Genomic DNA, 12,864 nt, shown 5'->3' on the forward strand with positions numbered 1-12,864 from the left:
GGCTGTCCTGGGAAGGCCTGGGAGTGGTTTGTACTCTTTCTGAAAGTCCTCCCTTACCTGCCTCTCCCTTCTCCCAGTGTCCGTGTCTGACCACAGGGGTCATTACAAATGAAGGAAGTGGCTTTCTGAGCACCCCCGTGGGTATGTGTGGTTGGGACACTGAATGAAGGGGTGGGAGTCAAAGGTCTTCATCACCGTGCACGTCACAGGCTTACACACAGACCTTAGTGAGGGGCACATGGCACTCAGAGCTCTCACTGTCCCTGCACTGTCCTGGCGCAACCTGACTCATCCTCGAGTGCTCTGTACTGTCTGTCTAGTGGCCATCTCAGGGGACCCAGCACCTTTGACTCGGTGCAGGAGCCCCGGGAGCACTGGGCATGTCCTGAGTGGCCGTGGCCCTGGGTGACCACATGGACTCTCTCATTGGGTGCAGGGTGGAGGCCACACTGCTAACACAGACTCCCTGCAGCCCGGGCCATGCCGTGGCCTCTCGCCGTGGGATTCTCTGTCCTGAAGGTTGGGGTTTAAGAGTTTTACACAACAGAATTTATGGTCCAGTGTCATCTGAAAGGTGCTCCTTTTCTTGTTTGCTTATTTTATTAGAATTAGTGTAAGTGGCTTTTTGCTGTTATTTCAGAGAAAAATTGAATGTCTGCCTGTGAACCATGAGGCCCACATGATTCTGAGAAGCTCCGACTACCAAAGGAGGCTGTCCAACCTGCCCTGTGCCCGTGTCTCCTCTGTTCCCGCTTGTCCTGCCCCGTCCACGTCTCCTCTGTCCCCACTCTCCTGCCCCGTCCACGTCTCCTCTGTCCCCATTCTCCTGCCCCGTCCACGTCTCCTCTGTGCTCACTCTCCTGCCCCGTCCACGTCTCCTCTGTGCTCACTCTCCTGCCCCGTCCACGTCTCCTCTGTGCTCACCCCTGTTGCACCCACCGAGGTGGTCCAGCTCATTCAGGATCTGCCGCCTCATTTACCCTTTACTTTATGAAATAGTTGCCTTCCTCCAGGAACCGGCCCCTCCTGGTGCCAGGCCCCCCATATCCTGGCTGGCTGCGCCCCTTCCCTAGGACTTCCAGCAGGTAGTTGTTTTTTGGGGTTGCTCCTTGTGAGCGCCGACGGCAGGGAGGAGGAGACATGCAGCCTCAGGCACACAGCCAGCTGCTGGCCAGTGACCTGGAGCCGCTGCTCCTCCCTGGCCACCGCCATGGGAGCGTGTGGCCCACTCCTTTCGTCTCCACATTGTCCCGTGTAACCCATGATGCCAGGGTGAACCCACGTACCAGGACTGCGGGTGTTCCTCCTGCAGTGGGCATCGTGGCAGGTTGTGTGCCAGCCTGCTGACCAAAAAGCTGGCCGTTGAGGTGCACCAGCAGCTTTGGAGCAGAAAGACGGGGTCTCCTGCGCGGATGGACGACCTTGGCTTAGAAAGCACGGTGCGCTTTGGAAGGGACTTGGCGGTCATGGGTTTGGCTTTTTAGTTTGGCTTCTTGGTGCAGCTTTTAGGAACCTTGTGGCACAGTGGTTAAGGTGCTGGCAGCTCGAACCCACCGTGACCCCACAGGGGAGAGAGGCCAGCCACCTCCTTAAAGATCGAAACCAAGCCCAGTGGGGTCCAGCTGGTCCGGCTCACAGCCCTGTTCTGGGTCGGAAGGGTCATCCTGAGGAGGAGACTGTCTGCCCACGGCGTGTCTGGTGGGCCCCAGCCAGTGACATGCTGGGTAACACAGCGTTGCCCCCTCAACCCCTGCAGGGCGCTGTGGGTGGAATGGCCTCACTGGCAGCGGGTTTGGTCGTTGGTCTGACCGGGCAGTGTTTGCACAGCAGCAGTACAGGCGGTAACGGTGTCCCTTGGAATGGGGTGAACACCTTATTGACGTTGTAACAGCTGTCAGATGGTTATGCCTCTGTGTCGACTTTATGGCCAGCCAGGTGACATGATTGTATAGATTTTAGAATAAAACGTAGAAGCCTCATCTGTCGAGGGACCGGGCCTGGGATGTGATTTAAGGGCTGCCGTCTGAGTGGGATTCTCGATGTCCTTGTATGAATTATGGGTAACAGAAGGGGATGTTGCTGGGCTCTGTGCTCGGGTGTGCTGATGGGGGCTTGTCCTGGGCTCAGGGACGGGGCAGGGTGACTGTGGGGCTTGCCCTCCTGTGGCTGGAGGCTTGCTGCTTTTACACCTGCCCTGCCAGGGCCCTGAGCAAATGACCAGACACACTGTGTGGCCCATGCGCGCGTGGAGCCCGGGAATCAGAATCCACTTGACTTCAGCCGACAGCAGACGTATCAGCGTGTCCTCCGCGCCTGGTTGTGCAGCCCTCTGTGGCCGAGGGTGTCAGGGCAGGACAGCCAGAGTGTCCCGGCTGATGGAGAGTCACGGGGCCCAGAGTGCAGGCCATGCTCCCACCTGTGTCTGAGCTGAAGACGCGTGGAGGGGTCCGCCCCAGCGCCCCCTCCTCCGTGGTGTGGCTGCAGGGACCACCGCGCAGGGGACAGCTGTGACCCCGTTTGCTCTCGGACCCTGCCCGTGACCTCATTCCCCATCACATCCTTTTGTTAATGGCAGATAGTGGCAGCGGGGGCTCATTGGCCTGTGCTGCACCTGACTTCTGTCACTGGTGATCCTCACCTGTGGTCACTCATGATCAGTTACGGATTGAACACACATGTCCAGCCTGTCAGCAACTCGACACAGGCTGGTCATTGCCACCAGGCCTGGAGTTGCTATGTGATGACACAGTGTACAGACAGGTGACCTTCTCTACCTGACACCCCACCACGCTGTCGCCGTAGGGCCCCTCGGTGTGCCAGCCCGCCAGGCCGACCTCGAGTGCTCCGAGTGTGGGAAGAGCTTCGCCCAGCCCGCCCACCTCAGGGCCCACACACGGGCGCACACAGGTACGCACCCACAGGTGACCCCACCCTTGTCCTGCTCTGTTAGCCCTGTCCCCACCCTGCCCCTGCCCCGCCCGTCCTGCCCCTGCCCTGCTAGCCCTGTCCCCAGTGGACTCTGGTCCCTGCCCAGCGTGCTGCACAGGACAGGCCTTGGATCTGCCATGAGAACATAGGAAAACTGGCCTGGCGCCTGGACACGTGTGCTCTTGTGGGTGGGGTCCGACCAGACCACCAGCTTCTCATGTTGGAGACTGCAAGTCTCACCTCAGCACTGGAGTTGAAAGTCTCTTGTACGCAGCTGCATATACTGCATATACTGAGATAAGCATGTTATCAGGGGCCCTCAGATAGGAAGGTGCTGCTCTGTCATCTTGTAAACTAGGCTGCCTCGCCCCAGGGCACACTGCTCCCCGCCACCCCTGCCCCGTGTCAGGTAGGAAGTGCCTGGGCAGAGCCTCAGGCAGGTTCCAGGGACCCTTGACATAGTTCCCAGCAGCCATGCTGGGCAGGGGCCTGGTGTCGCCTGTTCCGGGAGCATCCCAAGCTGGGACCCAGCCTCAGAGGTGAGTGAGTGTCCGTAATACCTTTCCACTCACAAAGGCCAGGGCCAAGCAGTTATCCTGCAGCAGAGGCCATCACCCCGTGATAATGACCACTGTCAGCACTGCCTCTCCACCTGGGGAATGGAATGGAAGAGGTCGTGGTCCCGACAGCCCCTGCACTCGCTCTGCTCGCTCCACTAGGAAGTGACCTCGGGATGCCCCATGACTGACAGGCCACATGCCAGCCATCTCCCCGTCTGTTAACTGTCCCCTTGTTCCCACAGTGCTGTTTGAGTCAAATGGACTCCGAGTGGCTGATGTCCATGGTGCCTCCGCCTCCTCCCCCAAACAAGTAGGTGTCCTGGGATGTCTGAGCTGGAACATGGCGTAAGTGGGTGCAGATGGTTTGACATTGGCTTGGTTGAGGGACCCTGTATCAGGAGCATCTGTGGGTGATGGGTCTGTGCGGGTCACCTTGGTCACCACTGATGTTGATGCTAGGGTGCTGCTGCCCATGCCAGGTGGACCAGGCCATAAGTGGACACTGTAGGGCATTGAGAATTGCTGTGTGTAATGCTTCTGAGGCCTGGTGCTGAGGAGCTTGTGGCCAACCCAAAGGCGGATGGTTTGAATCCACCAGCGGCTCCACAGGAGAAGGGTGGGAGATAGTCTGTGTGAGTTACAGCTTCTGGTAACGTACAGGAGGGTCGACTAGGAGTCGGTTCTGCCTCAGTGGCAGTGAGTGTAGAAACTCCCTTGTCAGAGCACTATTTCTTTGGAGCAGATTTCAGATGGGAAGCAGCTCCTCCAGCTGCTGACTGCGAGGGCTTGGTAACTAGATACACCAGCTGACTGGGTCTGAGAGAGCTTGTCAGGGCTTGTCTGAGGACTCTGGGACTGGGTGAAACGCCCCATGAGGTGTGGTGGTGCCATCGCCTCCTCCTGGCTTCTCTGGTGAAAATGCTCAGAGAGACAACTCCAGTGGGGGTGACAGGCCGGCTGGGGGAGGTCGTGCTGTCCTGGGAGACTCACACCTTGAGATCATAACCAGTCCCGACGATGTCCCCTTCACCAGCAGGTCCCAGGTTTGACTCATACATGAGGGGGATTGGGTGAGAAGCCCAGGTCCGTTTAGTGTAATGCTGTGAGTTCCCACAGAATTCACAGGCAGCTGTTTGCTGTGTGTCCATCAGACGTGCTGCTGCCCTGCCCTTGGGCCAGGTGAACTGGGGTGTGCACAGTGGAGACGCTTCCTCGGTTTGAGAGAGACAGGATTGCACTTCAGTCTGTTTCTGCAAACTGCAGTTTCTCAGTGCAGTGAGAGTGGTGTGACTTTGTCTCACGTGGTTCAGATGTGTCATCAGGAGCCACTCCTCTGGGGGATTTGGAGAAAGCCCTCATGCTTGGCAAACCAGAGGGTCACAGAACCAGAGAGAGACCCCCATGGGTGGACTGAGACCCCCACGGGCGGAGTGAGACCCCCAAGGGGGACTGAAACCCGCGGGCAGAGTGAGATCCTTGTGGGAGGACTGAGGTCCTTGTGGGAGGACTGAGATCCTTGCAGGCGGATGGAGACCCCCCATGGGGACTGAGACACCCCCCGCCCCCCAGCGGTGGATTGATGTGGTGGTTTCAGCCATGGCCTTGAGCCTGGTGAAGCTGTGGGGAAGGCACAGGACTGAGCGCATACATCGCGTCGAACATGGATGGGGTCTCTAAGTTGGAGCCAACTAGATACCTTCTCACAACAAAGGCACACCTGAAGAGCGGGAATCCAAGAACCCTTAATTGTGCTCACGCAGAACCTGGACATAGACCAGGAAGCAGTTACTGGAACAGAGCAGGGAACACGGCAGGGTTTAAAATCAGGGCCAGTGTGAATCAGGATTGTATCTGTTCAGTCTGTGTGCTGAGCACATCGTTCAAGCAGCTGGACCCCATGAAGAAGAGTGTGGCGTCAGGACCACAGGAAGACTCATCAACTACCTGTTATGCAGAGAACACAACCTTGCTCATTGAAGGTGAAGAGGACTTGATCAGAGACTACAGCCTTCAATGTGGATTCCATCTCTACACCAAGAACCAGGAAACTCACCGCTGGACCAGTTCGCACCATCAAGGCAGATGGAGAGAAGCTAGAAAGTGTCAGGGGTTTTGTTTTACTCAGATCTGTGGTCAGCACCCCTGGCCAGAGCAGTCAGGAAACAGAAGGACAGGCTGCATTGGGCGAGTCCCTCAGGCCCCTTCCCAGTGCTGATGGACAGGCCACAGTCTAAAGGCTGAGTATGGATGAGGCGACAGTCTAAACGCTGAGTATGAACAAGGTGACAGTCTAAACTCAGTATGGACGAGGTGACAGTCAACACTGGGTGAGCCGCCGCGTGCTCATTTCTTTGGGGTCCTGGCCACAGGTCGGTCATTCTCACAGCCCCTCCTGTTTCCCATTTCGTTCTTCCACACGTCTTAGATGACAGCAGACCAGCCCCGCCCATGCTACTGGTGAATTACAGCTCCTGGCAGCCCCCATTGTGTGCCAGCAACTGACTTATCAGGGGAGACGGCCTGTTTCTCCCCCATGGAGCCGCTGATGTATTCAGATGCTGCTCTTTGGGTTAGGGCAGTGCGCAGCCCCCCACCCCTCTTTGTAGACTACAGGATGGGGCTGGTACCCTGTGTTCTGTGCAAAGGGAAACTGGACAGAGGGTGACTTCCTGCCTTACTGGCTTTGCTGCTTGTGGTCCTGGGACCAAGGCTTTCCATCTCTGGGGTCTCCCCTAACATCCATGCTTATGCCCCGTCTTCACGGGAGGCTGAGTGTCTCCTGCCCTGTGACCTGGTAACGCACAAGATCTGAGTGTTTGGCAGCTCAGTCAGTGAATTCAGTCTCACCTCTGACTCCTTAGCAGAAAGGTGAGGGAGTCCCCTCCCGTGAAGTCACCCCTCTGCTCACTCCTGCAGGCTCCCCTCCCGTGAAGTCACCCCTCTGCTCACTCCTGCAGGCTCACAGGGAGCTGGAATCCACTTGACACCAGTAGGTTTGGGTCTTGGTTCTCATCGTAGCCTGGAGCCCTGGTGATCAGTGTATAAGCATTTGGATGCTAAGGGGAAGGTCAACAGTTCAAACCCACCCAGCAGCTCCGTGGGAGAAAGATGTGGGAAAGATCCCAACTGGGGAGACTCACAGGCAGTTCTGCTCTTTCCCCAAGGGTCACTGAGAGCACAGTCCATGGCACCAGCTGCCCTGTGTCCACTAGTGTGTCATTTCTCCCAGACACAGTTCTCTAGAGGAGATGGGGAGAACTAGACCGGATGTGATTTCCTGAATCTCGCCTGTCAGTTGCTGACCCTGCGTGGTGGCTGCTGTGTGTGGTATTATGTGCCCTCATGTTGGTGCCAGCCTTGGTGACACTGCGTAATCAGACACTGCTGGTTCTGTCTGCCTCCTGTCTGGTGCTGTGTTTGACCAACTGTCAGCAGCTTCTGTATCCACCCATCCATCCATCCACCCACCCATCCATCCATCCATCCATCCATCCATCCATCCATCATCCATCCATCCATCCATCATCCATCCATCCATCCATCCATCCATCCATCCATCCATCCATCCATCCATCCATCCATCCATCATCCATCCATCCATCATCCATCCATCCATTCATCCATCCATCCATCCATCCATCCATCATCCATCCATCCATCCAGTTGAAGGCCTTCCTCTGCTGCAGGCCTGGGAGGGATTTGCTCTGTTGGACATAGGGTTGCTGACGTGGAACCAGCTTGGCGGTATCTAACGACAACTACCACTTTCCCAAGCATGATGTCCTTCTTCAGGGATCGACCGTCCTCACAACATGTCAAAGGACGTGAGGCCAGGTCGCACCATCTGGCCTCAGAGGAGCATTATGGCTGCACTTCCTCCCAAATGGATTTGTTCTCTGTAGTCTGTGCTGACGTACCCTGTGTTACCAACACCGCAGTCCGAAGGTATTGGCTTTTCTTCAGCCTTTCCAAGGTGATGAAAAATACTGTGGCTGGAGCCAGAGGCGTCTTGGTCCTCATAGGGCTCCGGGACTGCTGTAGGATCATTGTCTGGACTTGGCCATAATCTTACTTGAAATTTCTGTATTGGAATGTTATTCAAATCATGAACACTGAAGTGCCAGAAAGATGGACAGTATTCCCCCCATTCTGTCGAAGAGCTTCCATTCTCACATCTGTACGTTTTCCAGGGCCGATCTGTCTCCAGCTGTGGCTTCTCTCCCGTTCTCACCACACGTGCTCATTTTTCAGAAAACAGCAGCCAACATCAGCCTCTTTGTGTGTGAAAACACCATGCTACATTTACTCAGGAATTGTTTAGAGTGTGGGCAGTGTTTCATGGAAAGTATTTTTTAAATTTTTTATCAGTATTATTGATTTTAATGAAAATTTACAGAGATTTTGGATTTCTATTTTTTCATTCTTGCACTTTTATCTCTGCCCACCCCTCCCCGCCAGTTCGTTCTTTTCTTTGAAAAGTAAAAGAAAAATTCTTTCATTGTTTTACAGTCCCTCCCCCTGGGTTCACTGCACTGTGCAGCCTTCATTTTGGACTCCTGTCATGACAATAATACGTAATCATATATACCTTTTAAACAGTTTTCTCTCTCATCTGTTTCAATGCAGTATACATAATTTATCCCATCTTCCTCAGTCTCTCACAACCCCCGATGTCAGTCCAGTTTTACAACAGTGGCACTATGCAGTATTTGTCCTTTTGTGACTGAGATATTTTACTCAGCATAATGTCCTCCAGGGTCACCCATTTTGAGTAATATTTCATGAGTTCCTTGTTTTTCAATGCAGCATAGTATACCATTGTGTGACTATACCAGAGCTTCTCTATCCATTTGTTTGTTGATGGTCACTTGGGTTGTTTACAACTCTTTGCTATTGTGAACAAAGCCACGATAAACGGGTGTGCATATATCTGCTGGGTGGTGGCTTTGGTTTCTTTGGGGTATATTCCCAGTAGTGGAATTGCTGGGTCAAATGGTATTTCTTTTTGTAACTTTTTGAGAAAGTGCCATACCACCTTCCAAAGTGGTTGCACCATTTTACACTCCCACCAACAGTGAGTAAGGGTTCCAGTTTCTCCACAACCTCGCCAGCATTTGTTGTTTGCTGTTGTGTTAAATTTTGCTTTTCTACTGGAGTGAGATGATATCTCATATTTGTTTTGATTTGCATCTCTCTTAGAGCTAGGGATTTTGAACATTTCTTCATGTGTGTGTTTGCCATCTGAATGTCTTCTTTGGGGAAGTGTCTGTTCATATCCTGTGTCGATTTTTCACTTACGTTGTTTACCTTTTATAAGTCCCTTATCTGATATGTCATCATCAAATACTTTTTCCCAGTCGGTGGCTTCCCTTTTTGCCCTGTTGGAGAAGATTTTGGGTGTGCATAGGGATTTGCTTCTTAGAAGATCCCATTCATCTATTTTATCCTCGCCTCCTTATAGGTTTTTCAGGATGCTTGGAAGACTGTTTATGTTGTGGATTAGGACTTCTAGAGTTCTTCCAAGCTTTTCTTTAATGAACTTTATAGTCCTTGGTTTTAGTCCTAGGTCCATGATCCACCTTGAGTTGGTCTTTGTGTATGGAATGAAATGTGGATCTTTCTTGAGTTTTCTGCAGATAGTTTTTCCAATTTTGCCAACACCATTTGTTAAAAAGACTGTCGTTTCCCCACTTAACTGATTTCATCTCCTTGTCAAAAATCAGTTGACCATAGGTAGAGGGGCTGATTTCTGGGTTCTCAGTTTTACTCCATTGATCTGTGTGTCTGTCATTGTACCAGTACCACACTATCTTGACCACCACGATTTTAAATAAGGGAGTGAGATGCCTGCTACCTTGTTTCTCTTTTTAAGGAATGCTTTGCTTATTGGGGGCTTCTTTCCATTCCAAATGAAACTGCAGATTGCCTTTTCCATCTAGTTGAAGAATGGAATTGGTATTTATACGGAGATTGCATTGAAAGTGTAAATTGCCTTTGGTAGTATTGCCATTTTCACAATATTGAGTCTTCCTATCCATGAGCAAGGGATATTCTTCCACTTCTCAAGATCTCTTTTTGTTTCTTGTAATGTTTTGTAATTTTCTTTGAATAGATCCTTTGTGCTTCTGGTTAGATTTACTCCCAAGTATTTAATCTTGTTATTAGCTATTTTGAAGGGTATTGTTTTTCATAGCTTCAGTTCTGTATTCTCTTTGTCACTGTAGAGAAATCCAACTGATTTTTGTATGTTGATCTTGTATCCTGCCACTTTGCTGAATTGGTCAACTATGTCCAGTAGTTTTCTTGCTGAATCTTTAGGGTTTTCTAAGTATACTATCATATCATTTGCATAGAGAGATAATTTTACCTCCTCTTTGCCAATTTGGATACCTCTTATTTCCTTCTCTTGTCTTATTGCTATTGCTAAGACTTCCAATACAATATTGAATAAGAGAGGTGATAGTGGGCATCCTTGCATAGTTCCTGTTCTTAAAGGGAATGCCTTTAACCTCTTTCCATTGAGAACAAGATTGGCTCTCGGATTTGTGTATATACTTTTTACTATGTTGGAGGAATTCCCCTCTAATTCCATTTTGTTGAGTGTTTTAATCAGGAAAGGGTGTTGGATTTTGTCAAAGGCCTTTTCTGCATCAATTGATAAGATAAAATGGTTCTTGTTCTTTGCTTTGTTAATGTGATGAATGACATTGATTGTTTTTCTTATGTTAAACCATCCTTGCATACCTGTTATGAATCCCACTTGGTCATGGTGAATTACTTCTTTGATGTATCATTGGATTCTGATGGCCAGTATTTTTATTCAGGATTTTTGCATCTATGTTCATAAGAGATACAGGCCAATAGTTTTCTATTTTGGTGGTGTCCTTTCCTGGGTTTGGTATCAAAGATATGTTTACTTCATAAAATGAGTCTGGGTGGGAGAATTCCATCCTTTTCTATTTCCTGAAATCGTTTATTTAGAATTGGTGACAGTTCTGAGTATTTGATAAAATTCACTTGTAAAACCTTCTGGTCCAGGGCTTTCTTTGGCTGGAAGTTGTTTTGGAAGTATGTTCTTTTTTATAAAGCAGTTCTTATATGCCCAGCTGCAGCTTACCAGTCTATGTCCAAAGCTAAAACCTGGTGCTGACTTACTCTGGAACCTTCTGATGTGCTCAGTGTGGATTCTACCCTGACCCAGTGACTTTCACTACATGGTTTTGTCTACACTGCAAGTGTGGTGCTGGTTTACTTTAGATCTCTCTAGCGTGCTTGGGTCAGAGTTGTCGCAGTGACGCTCTAACCACGTGGATTTTGTCTGCATGTACCACCACTATGCTGATGTTTTTATAGCCATTCACTTGTCAGATTATCTGGTGTTTTCCTACAGTATTATTTACGGACCTGTAGCTTTTTATACTTTTAATTCAGATTTAATTTGAAGTCTACAGAGCACAGTGGTTCTTCATTTAGTCGTATGTGTTTTGTTTTGTGACATTGATTGTAACACCCCTGCCCGCCACCTCCCTGTGTCTCTCATTTCTCACTTAGTTCCTTGTGTAAGGAGTTTTGTGTCCCATTTGCTGTAGCCACATTTAAGACTGTCTGACTGAGGGGTTGACTTTGTTACAAATCTTGTAGGACTGCTGTGTTAAACAATGGTGATTTCTAATTATTGATCATTTAAAATGATGTAAAAAATAAGGGTACTACTTGACTTTTTCCAATTATGAGTCCAGAACTGATTTGGACACCATTGTTCACTGTTCTTCATGTGAAACCTGTCCTTTCCTACATCACCGATTGGTTTTGCGGTGATTCCAATTACGGCTTCCCCATGTGAGCAGAGGAAACTGACCTTTTAATCGGAGCACTGGCTCTTTCTCCTCTGAGTAGCTTCACACTACTGGTCTTTTGGTCACTGTGCTACCCCGGGACTCCTTGAAATTGTCAGGAATGGTTTTTCAGGTGTCCTCTGTAAGAAAGGGAGACAAATTTTAGAGGTGTCTGTATTATAGTCTGAAAGAGAATTAGTTACACCTGAACTCAAGTCTTTGCTTGCTTGATTTTTTGTTCTATGAGACCATGGTTTGTGTTTCAGGGGTGGTTCTGTGAGATAGTTGTGTTCTTGGAGTGGTTCTCTGCGGTGACTTGTGGTGTGGGGTGCTTCTCTGAACTGGTGTGCAGTTTGGGGGTGGTTCTGTGAGGTGATTTTTTTTGTGTGGTTGGAATTTGTTCAAGCACTTGAGTCAAGAAAGTATCTGGGAACCAGTAGGAACCATTGATCTCTCTTGTCTTCCTTCTGTCCAGGGGAGAGTCCATCCGAATGCAGATCCTGTCCCTCCAGTGCCTCTCAGAAAGGGGACCTAGAGTCACATGTCCAGCACCCACTGGCCCCTCCGACAGCTGCTGGCAGGACCCGAGGCTGGTTCCGACAGCCCCTCGCCTGTGACCCTGATGGCCTGTGGAGGACCAGCCGGAAGACTCCAAGGGGACAGACACCTCAAGTCCCGGAGCCCGTGTGTGGCGTGGAAGGGGTGGGACCCTGTGCACCCTGATTTTGTGGACTTGCCCCTCTAGTTTTCCACGTACACGCTGTGCCCGTAGATAGGTGGGGCGACCATAGCCCACTCTCAGCCGCGCTGTGCTGTGTGGAGGGCCGTGCGGGCGCCCAAGGCCAAGGTCCGCGGCGTGCAGACACTGGACGAGCGAGACGTGTGTGTGGACAAGAGGAGGCGTGAGGGGCCCCACGCTCAGGACTGAGAGCTGGGGGGGTTGGGCAGGGATAACTACTGCCACCTCCAGCCAGGGCTGTGACGGTCGGGGAGGGAAGGGAGGGCTGTGCACTGCTGGCCGGAGGCCAGGCCGCCCCGTTGGCCACTTGTCCATGTCCTGCCAGGGGCAGGACGCGCGGGCCCCTCTGCTTGGGGCAGAGATGGCGGCTGAGAAACGCAGGCTTCCTGTTTATCTCAGGGCTAGTTCCGCTCACAGGGAAGACTGCACGTCTGCGCCCTCGGCCGCTGGGAGCCACACGGGGCCCCGAACGGGAGGGGCCCGGGCGCCAGGTGCTGATAATAAATACTCCAGAACCGTGGTCCCGGCCCCCGCCGCCTCCCGCCACCCCGGCCCTTCGGGGGCGCTTTATATACCTCTTCCTCATAACTCTTTCACGTGTAAGTCTGGTGGGACGAGGCTGTGAGCGGGGGCGCCGTGACCTTGGCCGTGTCCCAGGCCCCTTCGTCCCTGTTGCCGGGACACTGTGTGTGATGGTGGTACTTCAAGGGTTTCCAAGCTTTGCACATAGGGTTTTATGCATTATCAAAAAAGTTACTGCTGCCTTGAATGAAGATGTTCTGTGAAACTTTTTGCAAAAGCT

At 51.5% G+C, this 12,864-nt stretch overlaps 1 protein-coding gene across 1 annotated transcript in view; it reads left to right on the forward strand.

Moving 5' to 3' along the window:
- Positions 1 to 12,251, forward strand: part of ZNF516 (zinc finger protein 516) — a 32,418-nt gene extending 20,167 nt beyond the window's left edge. The window contains exons 6-8 of the mRNA XM_006897245.1: positions 2,803 to 2,907; positions 3,731 to 3,798; positions 12,096 to 12,251. Of these exons, the coding sequence (XP_006897307.1) occupies positions 2,803 to 2,907; positions 3,731 to 3,798; positions 12,096 to 12,251 (329 nt within the window). The remainder of the gene's footprint in view (positions 1 to 2,802; positions 2,908 to 3,730; positions 3,799 to 12,095) is intronic.
- Positions 12,252 to 12,864: the final 613 nt, after the last annotated feature.

The sequence above is a fragment of the Elephantulus edwardii genome, unplaced genomic scaffold (assembly GCF_000299155.1).
Source record: "Elephantulus edwardii isolate Elephantulus edwardi_28Jun2011 unplaced genomic scaffold, EleEdw1.0 scaffold00207, whole genome shotgun sequence".
Classification (NCBI taxonomy): domain Eukaryota; kingdom Metazoa; phylum Chordata; class Mammalia; order Macroscelidea; family Macroscelididae; genus Elephantulus; species Elephantulus edwardii.